Genomic DNA, 20123 nt, shown 5'->3' with positions numbered 1-20123 from the left:
AAATGCAGATAATCCTGGGGCTCCTTGTTGACATGAAATAGTTTGAGAACCACTGACACAAAAACATAGGTTTTTCAGAAAACTGTCAGGATTTCGAAGACCGTTGTAGAATCGTCCTCAGGTCTATTACATTACATGAATGTATGTGGGGTTCTTGACCTGAAGCAACGTGTTTTGGGTTTGTTTCTGGGAGAGAAGACAAATACCCTATTTATTACAATGCAGTGTCACTGGAGATGCAATGCTGGTGGAATACAGCAGATGGTGATATTGTACTCTTATATGCTTTGGCATATTTGTGGGTCAGGGCTAGAGTGGTTTTCTTTCATTCCCCTGTTAAATCCAACCTTTCTCCTGTGACTGATAGTGTAATAATTTTATTTCTGAAGTTACAATGGGTTTGTTTAAGGAGGGGACGGGGCAGCTAAAAATTAATATCAAATATCTAAATATTCTGAATCGAGCAATATAAAAAACTATCTGGGGTGTTCACATGAGCCTGAGTAGACGATCAAATGAACGTGAAATATCCCTTGAACCTCCCGATTTGATATGATCTTGATACCTAGCCGTGCAGTCAGATTCCTCTGCAAGGCCAAAGACACAACACATGACAATAACAACAATAACGCGCACAAAGAGTTCCATGCAAGGCCACAGATTAGCCTACAGACACAGCTAGAGCACCTCCTGCCCTTTTCCCTCTGGACAAATGTGCCCTTTTTTGTAGAGTGTAAACTATATGTGGTGGACCATGGTGACATTGATCAATTATTGATAAAGCTTTTAATATATCATTTAGGCCCCAAAATCTATAAATCTCACACTATTAAGGCAACCGGCCGGTTCCACGCGCTGCACAAGGTGCCCTTTTTCACTTGAGTACCTGCCCCTCTAAATGGCTGTGCACGCCACTGCATAAGATAAGAACACAAACACACATGTTGGGACGAGTCATTTGTGGCAAGGAAAGCAGAGTGGGACAATGAACTGATCCCTTGCTAAGATAATAGTCTAAACTGTCTCTCTCACCCAGATGCGGATCGAGTGTCCATGAGGGAGGCTGTGTGCGAGATAACAGAGAGGAGTCTGTTAAGTTAACCCATTTAGAGTCTGAGGACGATTGTACAAATGCCTTCTAAATCCTGACAGGTTTCTAAAAAACTAACATTGTCAAATTTGTCATGTCATGGAACCCCAATGAAATATATGTAAATATGTTGTTCCAGGGACACCTTGGAACAATATAAAGGCCTTTATAACAGGGCTGGATCTTAATCCCAGTTCCAGCCTTGGTCGTGAACTTGACAATGTATGAATCTTTGTCCCAGTCCAGAACTTCTGCTGATGCGTTTTGTTCAGTTTTGTTCACAGTGAGAACTGACTGAATATGTATACCCTTTGAGCTCTTTATATACTTTACTGAATATTTTCCTGAATATTTCCCATTTATCCTTAATATAATCTAGATTCATTCAACCTTATCTTCCTGAATTACGGCATAGATCCACTGTTCGTGATGTCTCTGTGTGTGTGTGTGTGTGTGTGTGTGTGTGTGTGTGTGTGTGTGTGTGTGTGTGTGTGTGTGTGTGTGTGTGTGTGTGTGTGTGTGAGAGCCATATAGATGCGTTAATATTACCTGGACCCCTCCTAATTTGTTTCCTCAAGATGGCTGAATGGTTATATAAGGTCACTTGTAATTTATCACATGCTTATAGTAGCCATCATCATCATCATCGTTGTTGGGCGGTGTCAATAGCTTTGCTATTCAGATGTATTCAGTCAATAAGTAGGCCTATTAGAACTGTGTTCGTTGGAAGTGCAGTCTAGCAACTTTCTGTATACTGCAGCTGTGAGACTTTGCCTTTGAAGCGCAAACATTATCCCCAAACGATCCCCCCCACTTCCCCTCAATGCTGCATAGAGAGAGTGAGAGAGAGACGCTCTACTCCTTACTTACAACAGTGTTTCACCGGATTTTACTGTTAAAAGAAATAATTAGCGTGTGACTGCGCACGTCTGTATGAACCGATAGTTGGATCCGAAATTGAATTACTGTAATGGGTGCCCCGGAAAGTACAGACAACTCACCCCGGCGCAAGGTCAGAAAGTGAAGACAACTCACCAGGGTGAGTTGTCTGGACTTTCAGGGTGAGCTGTCAGTCCTTGAGCTCGCCCAACCTGCCCCAGCGGAAAGTACGGACAACTCACCCCGTCGTCTCAGAAAGTGAACCCAACTCACCGGGGTGAGTTGTCCAGTACTCTGCGAAAGTAGGCTATCTTTTGTTGTTTTGTTTTTGTTTTCTCACCCCCTCGATCTCTTCAAAGTTAGACTGCATGGGCGGCCAGCTCTAAACTGACTGGTCCACGGCCCGCGTGGCCCAATGGACCCTACGCCGTGCGCTGCAGTGCTGCACACGCACACACCGTGGAAAGGTGTCGGGTGTGTCAGAGAGAGATCGAGAGAGGGAGGAGACGCCTAAAGCAAGCAGTAGTAACTAGTTGTTACATGTTCTACTTTTATTGTTGTTATGCACTTTGTGACTGTGATTGTCGGTGAAAGATGCTCAAATAAGGGCATTTCCTACCCTGTGCCCTTAAATGCCCTTATTTTCTGTAAAGCACGTGATTTCTCTCTCTCACACACACACACACACCACAACCCTCTCCCCCCACCCTCAGTCATACAGTCAACTTAAGTCAAGACACACAAGAACTACACTTCATTTGCTATGTGAAGACATTTGTTTCTTGAGAGCTAGAGAGAGGGAGAGGGAGAGAGAGCTGCTTCTTTGAGGACCATCATTTTGGGGAGCATCTCTCTTTGAATCAGTCAATCAGTCGTATTTCTTTGAATTCAGCTGTTGCTTCACGGTACTCCAGAGAGACCAGCGTGAGTTTTCATTAATTCTTATACCTGTCACGATTATTAGGTAACTGATGGCAAATATTATTAACCCTCTAACACCCGCATTAATTTCTACTTGCAAAAAATAGATTTCAACCTTACTACTACTTTGTACTACTAGCACTGACACTAAAAAAGATGTTAAAAAAAATAAAAAAATAAAGTTTGATGAAAAATTTATAATAATTATATAATAATTATATAATAATATAATAAATTAATAATTTACATTTGGGTGATATCTTTCACAATAATGAATAAAACATGTTCTAGACATTCTAATGATCACAAAAAAACATATATTACAATTATTTTACCTACTTTTATTAGGGTAAAGGTCAAAAGTTTTAGGTTAAAAAATGTTCAAAATTGCACAGTCCAAACATTTTTTATTTGTGTGAATTTCAGCCTCTCTGGGGGGTATTCATATGCAAATATCATGACTAATGGCATTGAATTGGCATTGCAATGAACATCACTGATGACATTTAGGTGAAAAAAGAACAGAAAAAAATAATAATTTAGTAATTAATTAAAATAAATTTGTTGCTAAAAAGCAACCCTGGGTGCTAGAGGGTTAAGGGACCAAGAAGTCACGAAGGTCTCTTCTTCTTCTTCTATGAAAAACAGTTCAAATGTATCTCCTCCCAGGATATTTGATCAAAATGCACAAAAATGTCTACGCGTGAACTTTGGACAAATAATCGTAATCGTAGGTTTTATGAGCCAATGAAAATAGCTGGTTTGTGAACATTCTTCTTTTGTCCCTAATACATATATGCAGCGTCATATGCTTTTGCAACTGTACAGTACTAGAATTTCGCCCGGCTTCGCCGGGCTCATCCCAGTGTCGTTGCAGCGCAATATGGGAAGAAGGAATTTTCAGGAGTTGACAGAGTCCACTTCATGTTTCAGCTGTGTTTTTAAACTCAGTAGTGTGCCCTGCACACAGCGCACACTCGCAATTGCAGCTGGAGGGCGACGCGACACACACACACACACAGAGAGCGATGTGTGGATAAATCAGAGATTTGGGAAATGTGTTCTGAATGGGCCAGAATATACGTGTGTAGGCTGCAACAATGATTTCATAAAGTGTAGTTTAGTTTTGAACAGGCAACTAATGTAGTGATACACACACACACACACACACACACACACACAGAGCGATGTGTGGATAAATGACTGAGATTTGGGAAATGCGCACGCAAGCACATAATGCACGGCGTTACAGGATTATATAGGTCACGTGACACACACGGCTTCCACATTTCGCTTCATACTGGGTGAAAGTGTCCTTCCAAAAATTATATTTTCGCTCGAAATTCTTATTCACAATGACATTGAGTTGAGGTGTTGTTTTTTGGGTAATTGTTGCATAAGCGCTATTTCGCACAGGAGTCCCGTGAGGCGGGCAATCTCCCTCCCCTCCCCTGTGTCTGAAGCAGCTAGCATGGAAGCTATATGGAACCTTTCCCTCCGAGTGCACACAACCATGCCGTTATCCACGCGTCCATCCGATAGCTTTTAATGTAAATGTCCCATCCACTGAGCAAAAGCGATATAAGCGCCTTATTCATTCACACACACACACACACACACATGCACGCACGCACACACACGGTCGCCTGCAGACCCAGCTCCCAGCGAGTGCTGCTGCTGCAAGCAGTGAGTGTAACAGAGCTGGTGACGTAAGAGGCAGGCAGTGTTGCCAGGTTTGCGAATTGTAAGCGAGTTGTAGTGTATGTAAGTAGCGTGGTTTAAAGGGCTTGTTTGTGGGCTGGTTGGGCTTGTTTCTGACCGTGTTGGGGCAGCAGTGATTCCGTGTTCCGTGTAGGAATGTTTCATAAAAGTATTATTTGCAGAGTAAATAAGACACTTGAAGGGCTAAAAAATAGCCTATGTCAGTTCGGGGAGCGTGCCGAATTTATTTTGCATATAGAGATGTGTGGTGAAAGTGTGGTTCGGTCGGAGATAGAGCACAAAGAATGAGTATGGGTACCACTTTTCACTTGTATAGTAGATGGTAGAGGGTCATGCCAAATAGCACTGACGGCGTACAAAGAGAAGTTGAAAACACACTGTAGTAATGGATAAAGACCTAGACAGTTGTTATGAAAAATACTGAATGATGTTACTGTTTAGAATGAGTCAACTGACTGTGTCTGCATAGCTCAGTCGGTAGAGCTCTCACCTTTTGGACCACAGGGTCACTGGTTCAAATCCAGGTAGCAAACTCAGCCTGTGATTCTTATTTGTGCATATTGTTCTTATTGTGTATTGTCTTCTTTCTTGGTCCCGCCTTATCGCTGCTTGCAGCTATATATTTTTTATTTTTATAGCAGATATACAAGCTCGTAGCGCGTATATCTGCTATTTTTCAATAGTTATCCACAACACAATTCTTAAAACACCAAAAGGGGTTCCCGTCCTTTAAGTTAAATGCACTTATAGTTACTTTCCAGTGGCAGTGCAGGTTTAGATGAAGCATTCAAAATGAATTATGTTCACTGTACTCTCTCTCTCTCTCTCTCTCTCTCTCTCCCCTCTCCCAGGTCTTTTCCTTCCACTCGCCATGATGTCTATCATCTACACATGCCTGTGCATGTTAGCTCTAAGTGCAGCCGTAGTGGATGGTGCAGTAGGAGTGGTCACGGCGATCGGAGGAGCCAACGCATTCATTAACCTGCACACCAACGCTCACTGGTCGGGCTTCCTCCCGACCGACCGCCAGTGCACCATTCAGATTCAGAACATGTGCACTTCCCACACACTCACCAACCCCAAGTACTATTATAAAAGAAAACACTTAATTTTATTATCCTCGTGGAGTTGTGTGCTGCGTGCTTGAGTTCTATACCTTTACGCTCGACTTTGTGCTCGGAAGAGACCGCTTTTCTATTTTGTTCTATTGTTTTTATTATTTATTTTCATAAGATTTTTAATCACTGGCTGATTGATTAATTTATTGATTGATTTATTGATTGACATTGACCCTTTTTTACGGGGGACAGTTTCAAATTGCCACCACCCTGCTTTTTGAGAGTCTAGGGATTCGCATTTCTTAATGGCTGTTGGTAGGGTGTTGCACGTTCTAGTGTCATAGGAGCTAAATTAATTTAATGTCTTGTTTGAGCCGAATTAATCTGGGTTGCACGTGATAAAGTTGAACTGAACTCCCTCTCGTGTTAAATTAAATCTAGGCTCTAACCCAGTGGTTCCCAAACTTTTTTTCATGTCAAGGACCCCCCATTAGAAAAGATATCCCAGGGACCCCCATTAGAAAAGATATCCCAGGGACCCCCATAACAGAAGATTTTTACGGCTCTAGCAGTGATTCTCAACCAAGGACCCTCAGTCATATTAGTCTACAGACTCCCATTTAATGGGATTCATATACCCCAATTCATATTGTAAAATCAATGTTAGTTTAACTCTTGAGAGTGTACAAATTCCCGCTTTGGGAATCAACTCTAACCTTTTCCTTCTCCTCCTCCTGTACCAAGCATGTACATCCAGAGCGGCTCCAGCTCCATCGCGTTGCCTCACGACATCGGCCCCAACAGGGAGACCGTCGTGCAGTTCGTCAAGACCCCGCACGCCGCCAAGGGCGCCGTGGGCGTGTTCACCTACGACATGAAGGACGCCGGCAGCGGGCGCAGTGCCAGGACATTCGCCTTCATGTTCGCCGTGCCCTACGACTTCACCTTTCACAGCAGCTGGTACGCGGTGGGACTTAGGGACTCTTCGTACGCGATGCCGTGTGATTATGACCTCTATTATATAATGTATTACGCGAACCGGGGTTGGTTCCACAGGCGCAGCGCTGACTCGGACATCACGTACACAGACGCCAGGTACACCGTCAAGGCCTCCATGACCAACACCTTCACGCCCACTATAGTGGTGACGTTTTATGACTGAATAGGTGTTGGTTTCGTCGACTGAAACTGAGACGCAAATGTTCGTCGACTACCTTTTTTCCACTGACAAAAACTAAATACAAAACTAAGCTATGATGACTGAAACTAACTATAAGACTAAATATATTGACAATTCCATCAACAAAAACTAGACTCAAATGTTAGGAAGGGACTAGTGGACAAGAGGTGCATGAAAATAGCCGATCTACAATTTCACAATGACTCATAGCATGGAATCACTGACACTGACACTTCCTCCGCGGGGAGGAAGCGTCAGTGAATTGGAGATTGTCCTAAAGTAAATACATCTCATCATTTCTGAAATGGGACTCGATCTGAACCCAACCACACCAGATCAATTCATTTCCCCAAATCCAAGGTACCAAAAGTTAACTCTGAACTTGGTAGATCTGCTTTTGGCTTCTACATGGAATGACCTGCAAACTACATTAAAATTGACCAAATTGGTAGGCCTACCCCTGAGTCATTTTAAAACCTTGGTGAGCAATACAGACCCCCACAAAATGTAACTGTTTTTAGGTCGTTTTGAAATTAGCTTCTATTTGTAACACATGTAATTCATACCTTTTTGTTTTCCTTTTCCTGATCTTCTGATGTATTGTGATGTTTTCTACATGATATTGTATTACTCGACGACGCTGAAAATCTGTTTATTTACTCAGTGTAATTTCGAGAATGAATAAAACTTGAATGAATCCACGCTATGAGTCTGGCCCCGCTATGACATCACTGCGTATCCACATTCCATTCAGGCTTGTTACATTCAACAAATTGTATAAGTGCCACATTTATAGGTAAATGTATACCATACTGTGTTAATAAAGTATTCAATCATTCAATTAAAGGACACCTTTAGTTTTTATTCAACCAAGGTTCATGTTTTAGGTTGTTATATTTAGAGAAAGTGAAAGATGAGGCTTAAACCTCTCTCATTTGCTGCTTTCTTTCGTTTTAGCGTTTGTATCTAATGCGGGGGCATTCGAACATGGGGCTATTTAATACGTATTTTCGTGCTGGCGTTGACTGTTCGCCGCTTCACTTCCCAATGTATGAATGAATGAACCATTGTAAAACGCTTTGAGCACTTGGAAAAGCACTATAAAAATGCAATTCATTATAAAAATGCAATTCATTCATTACACTGCACCATTATAATGTTCCAATAACTGTATGTCTCCAGGTTATAGTCCTATACGGCCATGCAACTCTTTATGTGTTTCTGCTAGTATTGTTTTCTGTTCATTTAAAAGTTACATTTTGACCAACATTTCCATCACAAGCCACGGCTGGCGATGATGACCCCTGGACTCAACACATCATGTAGCTCATGTCTGCATGTTTGGTGTGTGTGTGTGTGTGTGTGTGTGTGTGTGTGTGTGTGTGTGTGTGTGTGTGTGAGCCATATAGATGCGTTGATATTACCTGGACCCCTCCTAATTTGTTTCCTCAAGATGGCTGAATGGTTATATAAGGTCACTTGTAATTTATCACATGCTTATAGTAGCCATCATCATCATCATCATCATCGTTGTTGTTGGGGGGCTTTGCTATTCAGATGTATTCAGTCAATAAGTAGGCCAGAACTGTGTTCGTTGGAAGTGCAGTCTAGCAACTTTCTGTGTGAGACTTTGCCTTTGAAGCGCAAACATTATCCCCAAACGATCCCCCCCACTTCCCCTCAATGCTGCATAGAGAGAGTGAGAGAGAGACGCTCTATTCCTTACTTACAACAGTGTTTCACCGGATTTTACTGTTAAAAGAAATAATTAGCGTGTGACTGCGCACGTCTGTATGAACCGATAGTTGGATCCGAAATTGAATTACTGTAATGGGTGCCCCGGAAAGTACAGACAACTCACCCCGGCGCAAGGTCAGAAAGTGAAGACAACTCACCAGGGTGAGTTGTCTGGACTTTCAGGGTGAGCTGTCAGTCCTTGAGCTCGCCCAACCTGCCCCAGCGGAAAGTACGGACAACTCACCCCGTCGTCTCAGAAAGTGAACCCAACTCACCGGGGTGAGTTGTCCAGTACTCTGCGAAAGTAGGCTATCTTTTGTTATCAAAGTTAGACTGCATGGGCGGCCAGCTCTAAACTGACTGGTCCACGGCCCGTGTGGCCCAATGGACCCTACACCGTGCGCTGCAGTGCTGCACACGCACACACCGTGGAAAGGTGTCAGGTGTGTCGGAGAGAGATCGAGAGAGGGAGGAGACGCCTAAAGCAAGCAGTAGTAACTAGTTGTTACATGTTCTACTTTTATTGTTGTTATGCACTTTGTGACTGTGATTGTCGGTGAAAGATGCTCAAATAAGGGCATTTCCTACCCTGTGCCCTTAAATGCCCTTATTTTCTGTAAAGCACGTGATTTCTCACAGACACAGACACACACACACACACACACACACACACACACACACACACACACACACACACACACACCAAGGAAGTTTTCCAGTTTTGCCAGGAAACAAAAAACAAAAACTCCCCCTCCCACCCTCAGTCATACAGTCAACTTAAGTCAAGACACACAGACAGACGTTCAGACACACAGTCTGAATCAAGAACTACATGTGAAGACATTTGTTTCTTGAGAGCTAGAGAGAGAGAGAGAGGGAGAGAGAGCTGCTTCTTTGAGGACCATCATTTTGGGGAGCATCTCTCTTTGAATCAGTCAATCAGTCGTATTTCTTTGAATTCAGCTGTTGCTTCACGGTACTCCAGAGAGACCAGCGTGAGTTTTCATTCTATTTTGTAGTGTATATACCTGTCACGATTATTAGGTAACTGCTCGCAAATATTATTATTAAGGGACCAAGAAGTCACGAAGGTCTCTTCTTCTTCTTCTTCTTCTATGAAAAACAGTTCAAATGTATCTCCTCCCAGGATATTTGATCAAAATGCACAAAAATGTCTACGCGTGAACTTTGGACCTATAGGCTACGGACAAATAATCGTAATCGTAGGTTTTATGAGCCAATGAAAATAGCTGGCTTGTGAACATTCTTCTTTTGTCCCTAATACATATGCAGCGTCATATGCTTTTGCAACTGTACAGTATGGTAGAGGGTCATGCCAAATAGCACTGACGGCGTACAAAGAGAAGTTGAAAACACACTGTAGTAATGGATAAAGACCAAGACAGTTGTTATGAAAAATACTGCATGATGTTACTGTTTAGAATGAGTCAACTGACTGTGTCTGCATAGCTCAGTCGGTAGAGCTCTCACCTTTTGGACCACAGGGTCACTGGTTCAAATCCAGGTAGCAAACTCAGAGCCTGTGATTCTTATTTGTGCATATTGTTCTTATTGTGTATTGTCTTCTTTCTTGGTCCCGCCTTATCGCTGCTTGCAGCTATATATTTTTTATTTTTATAGCAGATATACAAGCTCGTAGCGCGTATATCTGCTATTTTTCAATAGTTATCCACAACACAATTCTTAAAACACCAAAAGGGGTTCCCGTCCTTTAAGTTAAATGCACTTATAGTTACTTTCCAGTGGCAGTGCAGGTTGAGATGAAGCATTCAAAATGAATTATGTTCACTGTACTCTCTCTCTCTCTCTCTCTCTCTCCCCTCCCAGGTCTTTTCCTTCCACTCGCCATGATGTCTATCATCTACACATGCCTGTGCATGTTAGCTCTAAGTGCAGCCGTAGTGGATGGTGCAGTAGGAGTGGTCACGGCGATCGGAGGAGCCAACGCAGAATTCATTAACCTGTTCACCAACGCACACACACACTTCATCCCGACCCACCGCCAGTGCACCATTCGGATTCAGAACATGTGCACTACCCACACACTCACCAACCCCAAGTACTATTATTAAAAAAACCCACTTAATTTTATTATCCTCGTGGAGTTGTGTGCTGCATGCTTGAGTTCTATACCTTTACGCTCGACTTTGTGCTCGGAAGAGACCGCTTTTCTATTTTGTTCTATTGTTTTTATTATTTATTTTCATAAGATTTTTAATCACTGGCTGATTGATTAATTTATTGATTGACATTGACCCTTTTTTACGGGGGACAGTTTCAAATTGCCACCACCCTGCTTTTTGAGAGTCTAGGGATTCGCATTTCTTAATGGCTGTTGGTAGGGTGTTCCACGTTCTAGTGTCATAGGAGCTAAATTAATTTAATGTCTTGTTTGAGCCGAATTAATCTGGGTTGCACGTGATAAAGTTGAACTGAACTCCCTCTGGTGTTAAATTAAATCTAGGCTCTAACCCAGTGGTTCCCAAACTTTTTTTCATGTCAAGGACCCCCATTAGAAAAGATATCCCAGGGACCCCCATTAGAAAAGATATCCCAGGGACCCCCATAACAGAAGATTTTTACGGCTCTAGCAGTGATTCTCAACCAAGGACCCTCAGTCATATTAGTCTACAGACTCCCATTCAATGGGATTCATATACCCCAATTCATATTGTAAAATCAATGTTATTTAACTCTTGAGAGTGTACAAATTCCCGCTTTGGGAATCAACTCTAACCTTTTCCTTCTCCTCCTCCTCCTGTACCAAGCATGTACATCCAGAGCGGCTCCAGCTCCATCACGTTGCCTCACGACGTCGGCCCCAACAAGGAGACCGTCGTGCAGTTCGTCAAGGCCTCGCACGCCGCCAAGGGCGCCGTGGGCGTGTTCACCTACGACATGAAGGACGCCGGCAGCGGGCGCAGTGCCAGGACATTCGCCTTCATGTTCGCCGTGCCCTACGACTTCACCTTTCACAGCAGCTGGTACGCGGTGGGACTTAGGGACTCTTCGTACGCGATGCCGTGTGATTATGACCTCTATTATATAATGTATTACGCGAACCGGGGTTGGTTCCACAGGCGCAGCGCTGACTCGTACATCACGTACACAGACGCCAGGTACACCGTCAAGGCCTCCATGACCAACACCTTCACGCCCACTATAGTGGTGACGTTTTATGACTGAATAGGTGTTGGTTTCGTCGACTGAAACTGAGACGCAAATGTTCGTCGACTACCTTTTTTCCACTGACAAAAACTAAATACAAAACTAAGCTATGATGACTGAAACTAACTATAAGACTAAATATATTGACAATTCCATCAACAAAAACTAGACTCAAATGTTAGGAAGGGACTAGTGGACAAGAGGTCCAGTGTAAGTCATTTTACAATCGGTTGCATGAAAATAGCCGATCTACAATTTCACAATGACTCATAGCATGGAATCACTGACACTGACACTTCCTCCGCGGGGAGGAAGCGTCAGTGAATTGGAGATTGTCCTAAAGTAAATACATCTCATCATTTCTGAAATGGGACTCGATCTGAACCCAACCACACCAGATCAATTCATTTCCCCAAATCCAAGGTACCAAAAGTTAACTCTGAACTTGGTAGATCTGCTTTTGGCTTCTACATGGAATGACCTGCAAACTACATTAAAATTGACCAAATTGGTAGGCCTACCCCTGAGTCATTTTAAAACCTTGGTGAGCAATACAGACCCCCACAAAATGTAACTGTTTTTAGGTCGTTTTGAAATTAGCTTCTATTTGTAACACATGTAATTCATACCTTTTTGTTTTCCTTTTCCTGATCTTCTGATGTATTGTGATGTTTTCTACATGATATTGTATTACTCGACGACGCTGAAAATCTGTTTATTTACTCAGTGTAATTTCGAGAATGAATAAAACTTGAATGAATCCACGCTATGAGTCTGGCCCCGCTATGACATCACTGCGTATCCACATTCCATTCAGGCTTGTTACATTCAACAAATTGTATAAGTGCCACATTTATAGGTAAATGTATACCATACTGTGTTAATAAAGTATTCAATCATTCAATTAAAGGACACCTTTAGTTTTTATTCAACCAAGGTTCATGTTTTAGGTTGTTATATTTAGAGAAAGTGAAAGATGAGGCTTAAACCTCTCTCATTTGCTGCTTTCTTTCGTTTTAGCGTTTGTATCTAATGCGGGGGCATTCGAACATGGGGCTATTTAATACGTATTTTCGTGCTGGCGTTGACTGTTCGCCGCTTCACTTCCCAATGTATGAATGAATGAACCATTGTAAAACGCTTTGAGCACTTGGAAAAGCACTATAAAAATGCAATTCATTATAAAAATGCAATTCATTCATTACACTGCACCATTATAATGTTCCAATAACTGAATGTCTCCAGGTTATAGTCCTATACGGCCATGCAACTCTTTATGTGTTTCTGCTAGTATTGTTTTCTGTTCATTTAAAAGTTACATTTTGACCAACATTTCCATCACAAGCCACGGCTGGCGATGATGACCCCTGGACTCAACACATCATGTAGCTCATGTCTGCATGTTTGGTGTGTGTGTGTGTGTGTGTGTGTGTGTGTGTGTGTGAGCCATATAGATGCGTTGATATTACCTGGACCCCTCCTAATTTGTTTCCTCAAGATGGCTGAATGGTTATATAAGGTCACTTGTAATTTATCACATGCTTATAGTAGCCATCATCATCATCATCATCATCATCATCGTTGTTGTTGGGGGGCTTTGCTATTCAGATGTATTCAGTCAATAAGTAGGCCAGAACTGTGTTCGTTGGAAGTGCAGTCTAGCAACTTTCTGTGTGAGACTTTGCCTTTGAAGCGCAAACATTATCCCCAAACGATCCCCCCCACTTCCCCTCAATGCTGCATAGAGAGAGTGAGAGAGAGACGCTCTATTCCTTACTTACAACAGTGTTTCACCGGATTTTACTGTTAAAAGAAATAATTAGCGTGTGACTGCGCACGTCTGTATGAACCGATAGTTGGATCCGAAATTAAATTACTGTAATGGGTGCCCCGGAAAGTACAGACAACTCACCCCGGCCCGCAAGGTCAGAAAGTGAAGACAACTCACCAGGGTGAGTTGTCTGGACTTTCAGGGTGAGCTGTCAGTCCTTGAGCTCGCCCAACCTGCCCCAGCGGAAAGTACGGACAACTCACCCCGTCGTCTCAGAAAGTGAACCCAACTCACCGGGGTGAGTTGTCCAGTACTCTGCGAAAGTAGGCTATCTTTTGTTGTTTTGTTTTTGTTTTTTCACCGCCTCGATCTCTTCAAAGTTAGACTGCATGGGCGGCCAGCTCTAAACTGACTGGTCCACGGCCCGTGTGGCCCAATGGACCCTACACCGTGCGCTGCAGTGCTGCACACGCACACACCGTGGAAAGGTGTCAGGTGTGTCGGAGAGAGATCGAGAGAGGGAGGAGACGCCTAAAGCAAGCAGTAGTAACTAGTTGTTACATGTTCTACTTTTATTGTTGTTATGCACTTTGTGACTGTGATTGTCGGTGAAAGATGCTCAAATAAGGGCATTTCCTACCCTGTGCCCTTAAATGCCCTTATTTTCTGTAAAGCACGTGATTTCTCACAGACACAGACACACACACACACACACACACACACACACACACACACACACACACACCAAGGAAGTTTTCCAGTTTTGCCAGGAAACAAAAAACAAAAACTCCCCCTCCCACCCTCAGTCATACAGTCAACTTAAGTCAAGACACACAGACAGACGTTCAGACACACAGTCTGAATCAAGAACTACATGTGAAGACATTTGTTTCTTGAGAGCTAGAGAGAGAGAGAGAGGGAGAGAGAGCTGCTTCTTTGAGGACCATCATTTTGGGGAGCATCTCTCTTTGAATCAGTCAATCAGTCGTATTTCTTTGAATTCAGCTGTTGCTTCACGGTACTCCAGAGAGACCAGCGTGAGTTTTCATTCTATTTTGTAGTGTATATACCTGTCACGATTATTAGGTAACTGCTCGCAAATATTATTATTAAGGGACCAAGAAGTCACGAAGGTCTCTTCTTCTTCTTCTTCTTCTATGAAAAACAGTTCAAATGTATCTCCTCCCAGGATATTTGATCAAAATGCACAAAAATGTCTACGCGTGAACTTTGGACCTATAGGCTACGGACAAATAATCGTAATCGTAGGTTTTATGAGCCAATGAAAATAGCTGGCTTGTGAACATTCTTCTTTTGTCCCTAATACATATGCAGCGTCATATGCTTTTGCAACTGTACAGTATGGTAGAGGGTCATGCCAAATAGCACTGACGGCGTACAAAGAGAAGTTGAAAACACACTGTAGTAATGGATAAAGACCAAGACAGTTGTTATGAAAAATACTGCATGATGTTACTGTTTAGAATGAGTCAACTGACTGTGTCTGCATAGCTCAGTCGGTAGAGCTCTCACCTTTTGGACCACAGGGTCACTGGTTCAAATCCAGGTAGCAAACTCAGAGCCTGTGATTCTTATTTGTGCATATTGTTCTTATTGTGTATTGTCTTCTTTCTTGGTCCCGCCTTATCGCTGCTTGCAGCTATATATTTTTTATTTTTATAGCAGATATACAAGCTCGTAGCGCGTATATCTGCTATTTTTCAATAGTTATCCACAACACAATTCTTAAAACACCAAAAGGGGTTCCCGTCCTTTAAGTTAAATGCACTTCTAGTTACTTTCCAGTGGCAGTGCAGGTTGAGATGAAGCATTCAAAATGAATTATGTTCACTGTACTCTCTCTCTCTCTCTCTCTCTCTCTCTCTCTCTCTCTCTCTCCCCTCCCAGGTCTTTTCCTTCCACTCGCCATGATGTCTATCATCTACACATGCCTGTGCATGTTAGCTCTAAGTGCAGCCGTAGTGGATGGTGCAGTAGGAGTGATCACGGCGATCGGAGGAGCCAACGCATTAATTAACCTGCTCACCAACGCCGGAGACCTCCTCCCGACCCACCGCCAGTGCACCATTCGGATTCAGAACTTGTGCACTTGCCACACACTCACCAACCCCAAGTACTATTATTAAAAAAAAACACTTAATTTTATTATCCTCGTGGAGTTGTGTGCTGCATGCTTGAGTTCTATACCTTTACGCTCGACTTTGTGCTCGGAAGAGACCGCTTTTCTATTTTGTTCTATTGTTTTTATTATTTATTTTCATAAGATTTTTAATCACTGGCTGATTGATTAATTTATTGATTGATTTATTGATTGACATTGACCCTTTTTTACGGGGGACAGTTTCAAATTGCCACCACCCTGCTTTTTGAGAGTCTAGGGATTCGCATTTCTTAATGGCTGTTGGTAGGGTGTTCCACGTTCTAGTGTCATAGGAGCTAAATTAATTTAATGTCTTGTTTGAGCCGAATTAATCTGGGTTGCACGTGATAAAGTTGAACTGAACTCCCTCTCGTGTTAAATTAAATCTAGGCTCTAACCCAGTGGTTCCCAAACTTTTTTTCATGTCAAGGACCCCCATTAGAAAAGATATCCCAGGGACCCCCATTAGAAAAGATATCCCAGGGACCCCCATTAGAAAAGATATCCCAGGGACCCCCATTAGAAAAGATATCCCAGGGACCCCCATAACAGAAGATTTTTACGGCTCTAGCAGTGATTCTCAACCAAGGACCCTCAGTCATATTAGTCTACAGACTCCCATTTAATGGGATTCATATACCCCAATTCATATTGTAAAATCAATGTTAGTTTAACTCTTGAGAGTGTACAAATTCCCGCTTTGGGAATCAACTCTAACCTTTTCCTTCTCCTCCTCCTCCTCCTCCTGTATCTAAGCATGTACATCGAGAGCGGCTCCAGCTCCATCGCGTTGCCTCACGACATCGGCCCCAACAGGGAGACCGTCGTGCAGTTCGTCAAGACCCCGCACGCCGCCTGTGGCGCCGTGGGCGTGTTCACCTACGACATGAAGGACGCCCGCAGCGGGCGCAGTGCCAGGACATTCGCCTTCATGTTCGCCGTGCCCTACGACTTCACCTTTCACAGCAGCTGGTACGCGGTGGGACTTATGGGTCATAATCACATGGCAAAGTACGCGATGCCGTGTGATTATGAACTCTATTATATGATGTATTACCAGAACCGGGATTGGTTCCACAGGCGCAGCGCTGACTCGTACATCACGTACACAGACGCCAGGTACACCGTCAAGGCCTCCATGACCAACACCTTCACGCCCACTATAGTGGTGACGTTTTATGACTGAATAGGTGTTGGTTTCGTCGACTGAAACTGAGACGCAAATGTTCGTCGACTACCTTTTTTCCACTGACAAAAACTAAATACAAAACTAAGCTATGATGACTGAAACTAACTATAAGACTAAATATATTGACAATTCCATCAACAAAAACTAGACTCAAATGTTAGGAAGGGACTAGTGGACAAGAGGTCCAGTGTAAGTCATTTTACAATCGGTTGCATGAAAATAGCCGATCTACAATTTCACAATGACTCATAGCATGGAATCACTGACACTGACACTTCCTCCGCGGGGAGGAAGCGTCAGTGAATTGGAGATTGTCCTAAAGTAAATACATCTCATCATTTCTGAAATGGGACTCGATCTGAACCCAACCAAACCAGATCAATTCATTTCCCCAAATCCAAGGTACCAAAAGTTAACTCTGAACTTGGTAGATCTGCTTTTGGCTTCTACATGGAATGACCTACAAACTACATTAAAATTGACCAAATTGGTAGGCCTACCCCTGAGTCATTTTAAAACCTTGGTGACATAGGCGGCGGGTGCATAAGGCTAGGGAAGGCTTAGCCTTCCCAAAAATTATGCTGGGTATTTTTTTAAATATATATAATATATGTGCACAGCATTATAGAAGGCTATTGTGTTTGTGTGTGTGTGTTGTCGCTGCCCCCTGGTGATCGCTGATCGGATATAGGCTATACACTATACAGCAACTGGCCTAATCAGCATATGATTGACTAGCCTACTATTGGTATGTCTGTAAACCTCGTCCTTCCAGTCGCTTTGTAGGCAGCAAAGAGTAGCGCGCGCTGGTTTGTTTTGGGAAACAGCAAAACGCAAAATGTCTTTTTCAAGGCAAAGATAAAGTAGCCTAATTCAGAAGAAGAAGCTGTGAGTCGGCTGTCAGAACTCAGTGCCCGCACGGTTCACAGTTCACACCACTGCAGCAACACTGACACGTTCAGCGGAGTGACTGCTGTCTCTGTGCCGTCTAAGAGCCATGAGCCGCGACTCCCGGAGGGGCAGCAACACCGCCGGGTAATCTACACTGACTGACTCGAGACTTGAAAAAAAGACGTCCAAAAGTCGTTGTCTGTGTATAGGCTAATTCATTGGTAAAAGTATGCTAAATAACTCATTTTTAGACCATCTGGGAAATAAATAAATAAATAAATCCGCGGCGGCGGCCTCGCTCCGCTCGGCCGCGAGAGTCCCCCCCCAACGCAATTCTATAGCCTACCCAAAGGTAAAACGCACCCGCCGCCTATGCTTGGTGAGCAATACAGACCCCCACAATTATGTAACTGTTTTTAGGTCGTTTTGAAATTAGCTTCTATTTGTAACACATGTAATTCATACCTTTTTGTTTTCCTTTTCCTGATCTTCTGATGTATTGTGATGTTTTCTACATGATATTGTATTACTCGACGACGCTGAAAATCTGTTTATTTACTCAGTGTAATTTCGAGAATGAATAAAACTTGAATGAATCCACGCTATGAGTCTGGCCCCGCTATGACATCACTGCGTATCCACATTCCATTCAGTCTTGTTACATTCAACTAATTGTATAAGTGCCACATTTATAGGTAAATGTATACCATACTGTGTTAATAAAGTATTCAATCATTCAATTAAAGGACACCTTTAGTTTTTATTCAACCAAGGTTCATGTTTTAGGTTGTTATATTTAGAGAAAGTGAAAGATGAGGCTTAAACCTCTCTCATTTGCTGCTACCTTTCGTTTTAGCGTTTGTATCTAATGCGGGGGCATTCGAACATGGGGCTATTTAATACGTATTTTCGTGCTGGCGTTGACTGTTCGCCGCTTCACTTCCCAATGTATGAATGAATGAACCATTGTAAAACGCTTTGAGCACTTGGAAAAGCACTATAAAAATGCAATTCATTATAAAAATGCAATTCATTCATTACACTGCACCATTATAATGTTCCAATAACTGTATGTCTCCAGGTTATAGTCCTATACGGCCATGCAACTCTTTATGTGTTTCTGCTAGTATTGTTTTCTGTTCATTTAAAAGTTTTTTTCCATCACAAGCCACGGCTGGCGATGATGACCCCTGGACTCAACACATCATGTAGCCCAGTGATACTCAACCTCGACCATTATGACTGGCCCACCAATGAAAATCTAAAAAAAAGAAGAAAAAAAAATCTGGAAAATGAAATAAAAATAAATAAATCTGAATGAAGTTATCTTTAATTACATTATTATAAGTAATACTATTAGAGTTGTACTATTACTCGAACGAAAATAAAAGCTTGGGGGGGGGGGGGGGGGGATGCAATGCAAATGAAAGACATATACTGTGTATCCCTATTCCCTGACATAATTTTATAGCTAAACGGACAGAATTCTATTTTATTTGAATGATGAAACCCAGCTGCCATTAATAGTTGGAAATGGAAATGGAAATTGCGGAAATTGCGGAAATGGTAATTGCGGAAATTGCTCTTCACTTATAGCTATATTTTCAGGTAGATTGTTTTATTTTACTCAGTCAGCCATATCACTACTCATTTTTTTTCATGAAAACGGTCATAGCTGGGTAATCTATTTTCAGGCAAATTGTGTTTATTGTATTTTATTTTACTCAGCCATAACAATTTATTTTCTGTTAACCAACTTGCTGGCTGGCAGGCAGGCAGACAGCTACTCATAGACAGGCAGACAGACAGACAGCTACTCATGGGGAATTGGACAGGCAGGCAGTCAGACAGCTACTCATAGACAGGCAGACAGCTACTCATGGACAATTGGACAGGCAGGAAGGCAGACAGCTACTCATAGACAGGCAGACAGACAGCTACTCATGGACAATTAGGCAGGCAGGCAGACAGCTACTCATAGACAGGCAGACAGACAGCTACTCATGGACAATTAGGCAGGCAGACAGACAGCTACTCATGGACAATTGGACAGGCAGGCAGGCAGACAGACAGACAGCTACTCATAGACAGGCAGGCAGACAGCTACTCATAGACAGGCAGACAGTAAGACAGCTACTCATTGACAGACAGACAAATAACTACTCATGGACAGACAGACAGGCAAAGAGCTACTCATGTTATGTTATTATGTTATTTTAACAGCTACTCATGTTATGTGCAATAATTTGTGCAGTTATGGAAACAGCTCTTTGTGTTTATGCAAGAAAATGTAACACATTTATTTATTTACATATTGTGTGCATGCACATTGTAC

The 20123-nt window shown here is 42.6% G+C and overlaps 3 protein-coding genes across 3 annotated transcripts; all 3 read left to right on the top strand.

Moving 5' to 3' along the window:
- Nucleotides 1–5471: 5471 nt before the first annotated feature.
- LOC308324759 (uncharacterized protein) lies at nt 5472–7719 on the top strand. Its single transcript, XM_080777026.1, has 2 exons — nt 5472–5695; nt 6415–7719. Exons 1-2 carry the CDS (start codon nt 5484–5486, stop codon nt 6830–6832), a joined length of 630 nt encoding a protein of 209 aa, XP_080633152.1. The 5' UTR covers nt 5472–5483; the 3' UTR covers nt 6833–7719.
- Nucleotides 7720–10585: 2866 nt separating this feature from the next.
- Nucleotides 10586–12708, top strand: LOC308324760 (uncharacterized protein). Its single transcript, XM_080777027.1, has 2 exons — nt 10586–10667; nt 11377–12708. Exons 1-2 carry the CDS (start codon nt 10636–10638, stop codon nt 11792–11794), a joined length of 450 nt encoding a protein of 149 aa, XP_080633153.1. The 5' UTR covers nt 10586–10635; the 3' UTR covers nt 11795–12708.
- A 1728-nt stretch (nt 12709–14436) lies between these two features.
- On the top strand, nt 14437–17365 carry LOC308324230 (uncharacterized protein). The gene is made up of 3 exons (XM_080776226.1): nt 14437–14584; nt 15456–15681; nt 16465–17365. Exons 2-3 carry the CDS (start codon nt 15476–15478, stop codon nt 16892–16894), a joined length of 636 nt encoding a protein of 211 aa, XP_080632352.1. The 5' UTR covers nt 14437–14584; nt 15456–15475; the 3' UTR covers nt 16895–17365.
- Nucleotides 17366–20123: the final 2758 nt, after the last annotated feature.

Source organism: Protomyctophum bolini, assembly GCF_963924005.1.
Source record: "Protomyctophum bolini genome assembly, chromosome: 11".
Taxonomy (NCBI): domain Eukaryota; kingdom Metazoa; phylum Chordata; class Actinopteri; order Myctophiformes; family Myctophidae; genus Protomyctophum; species Protomyctophum bolini.
This window is presented reverse-complemented; position numbering and strand designations above follow the sequence as displayed.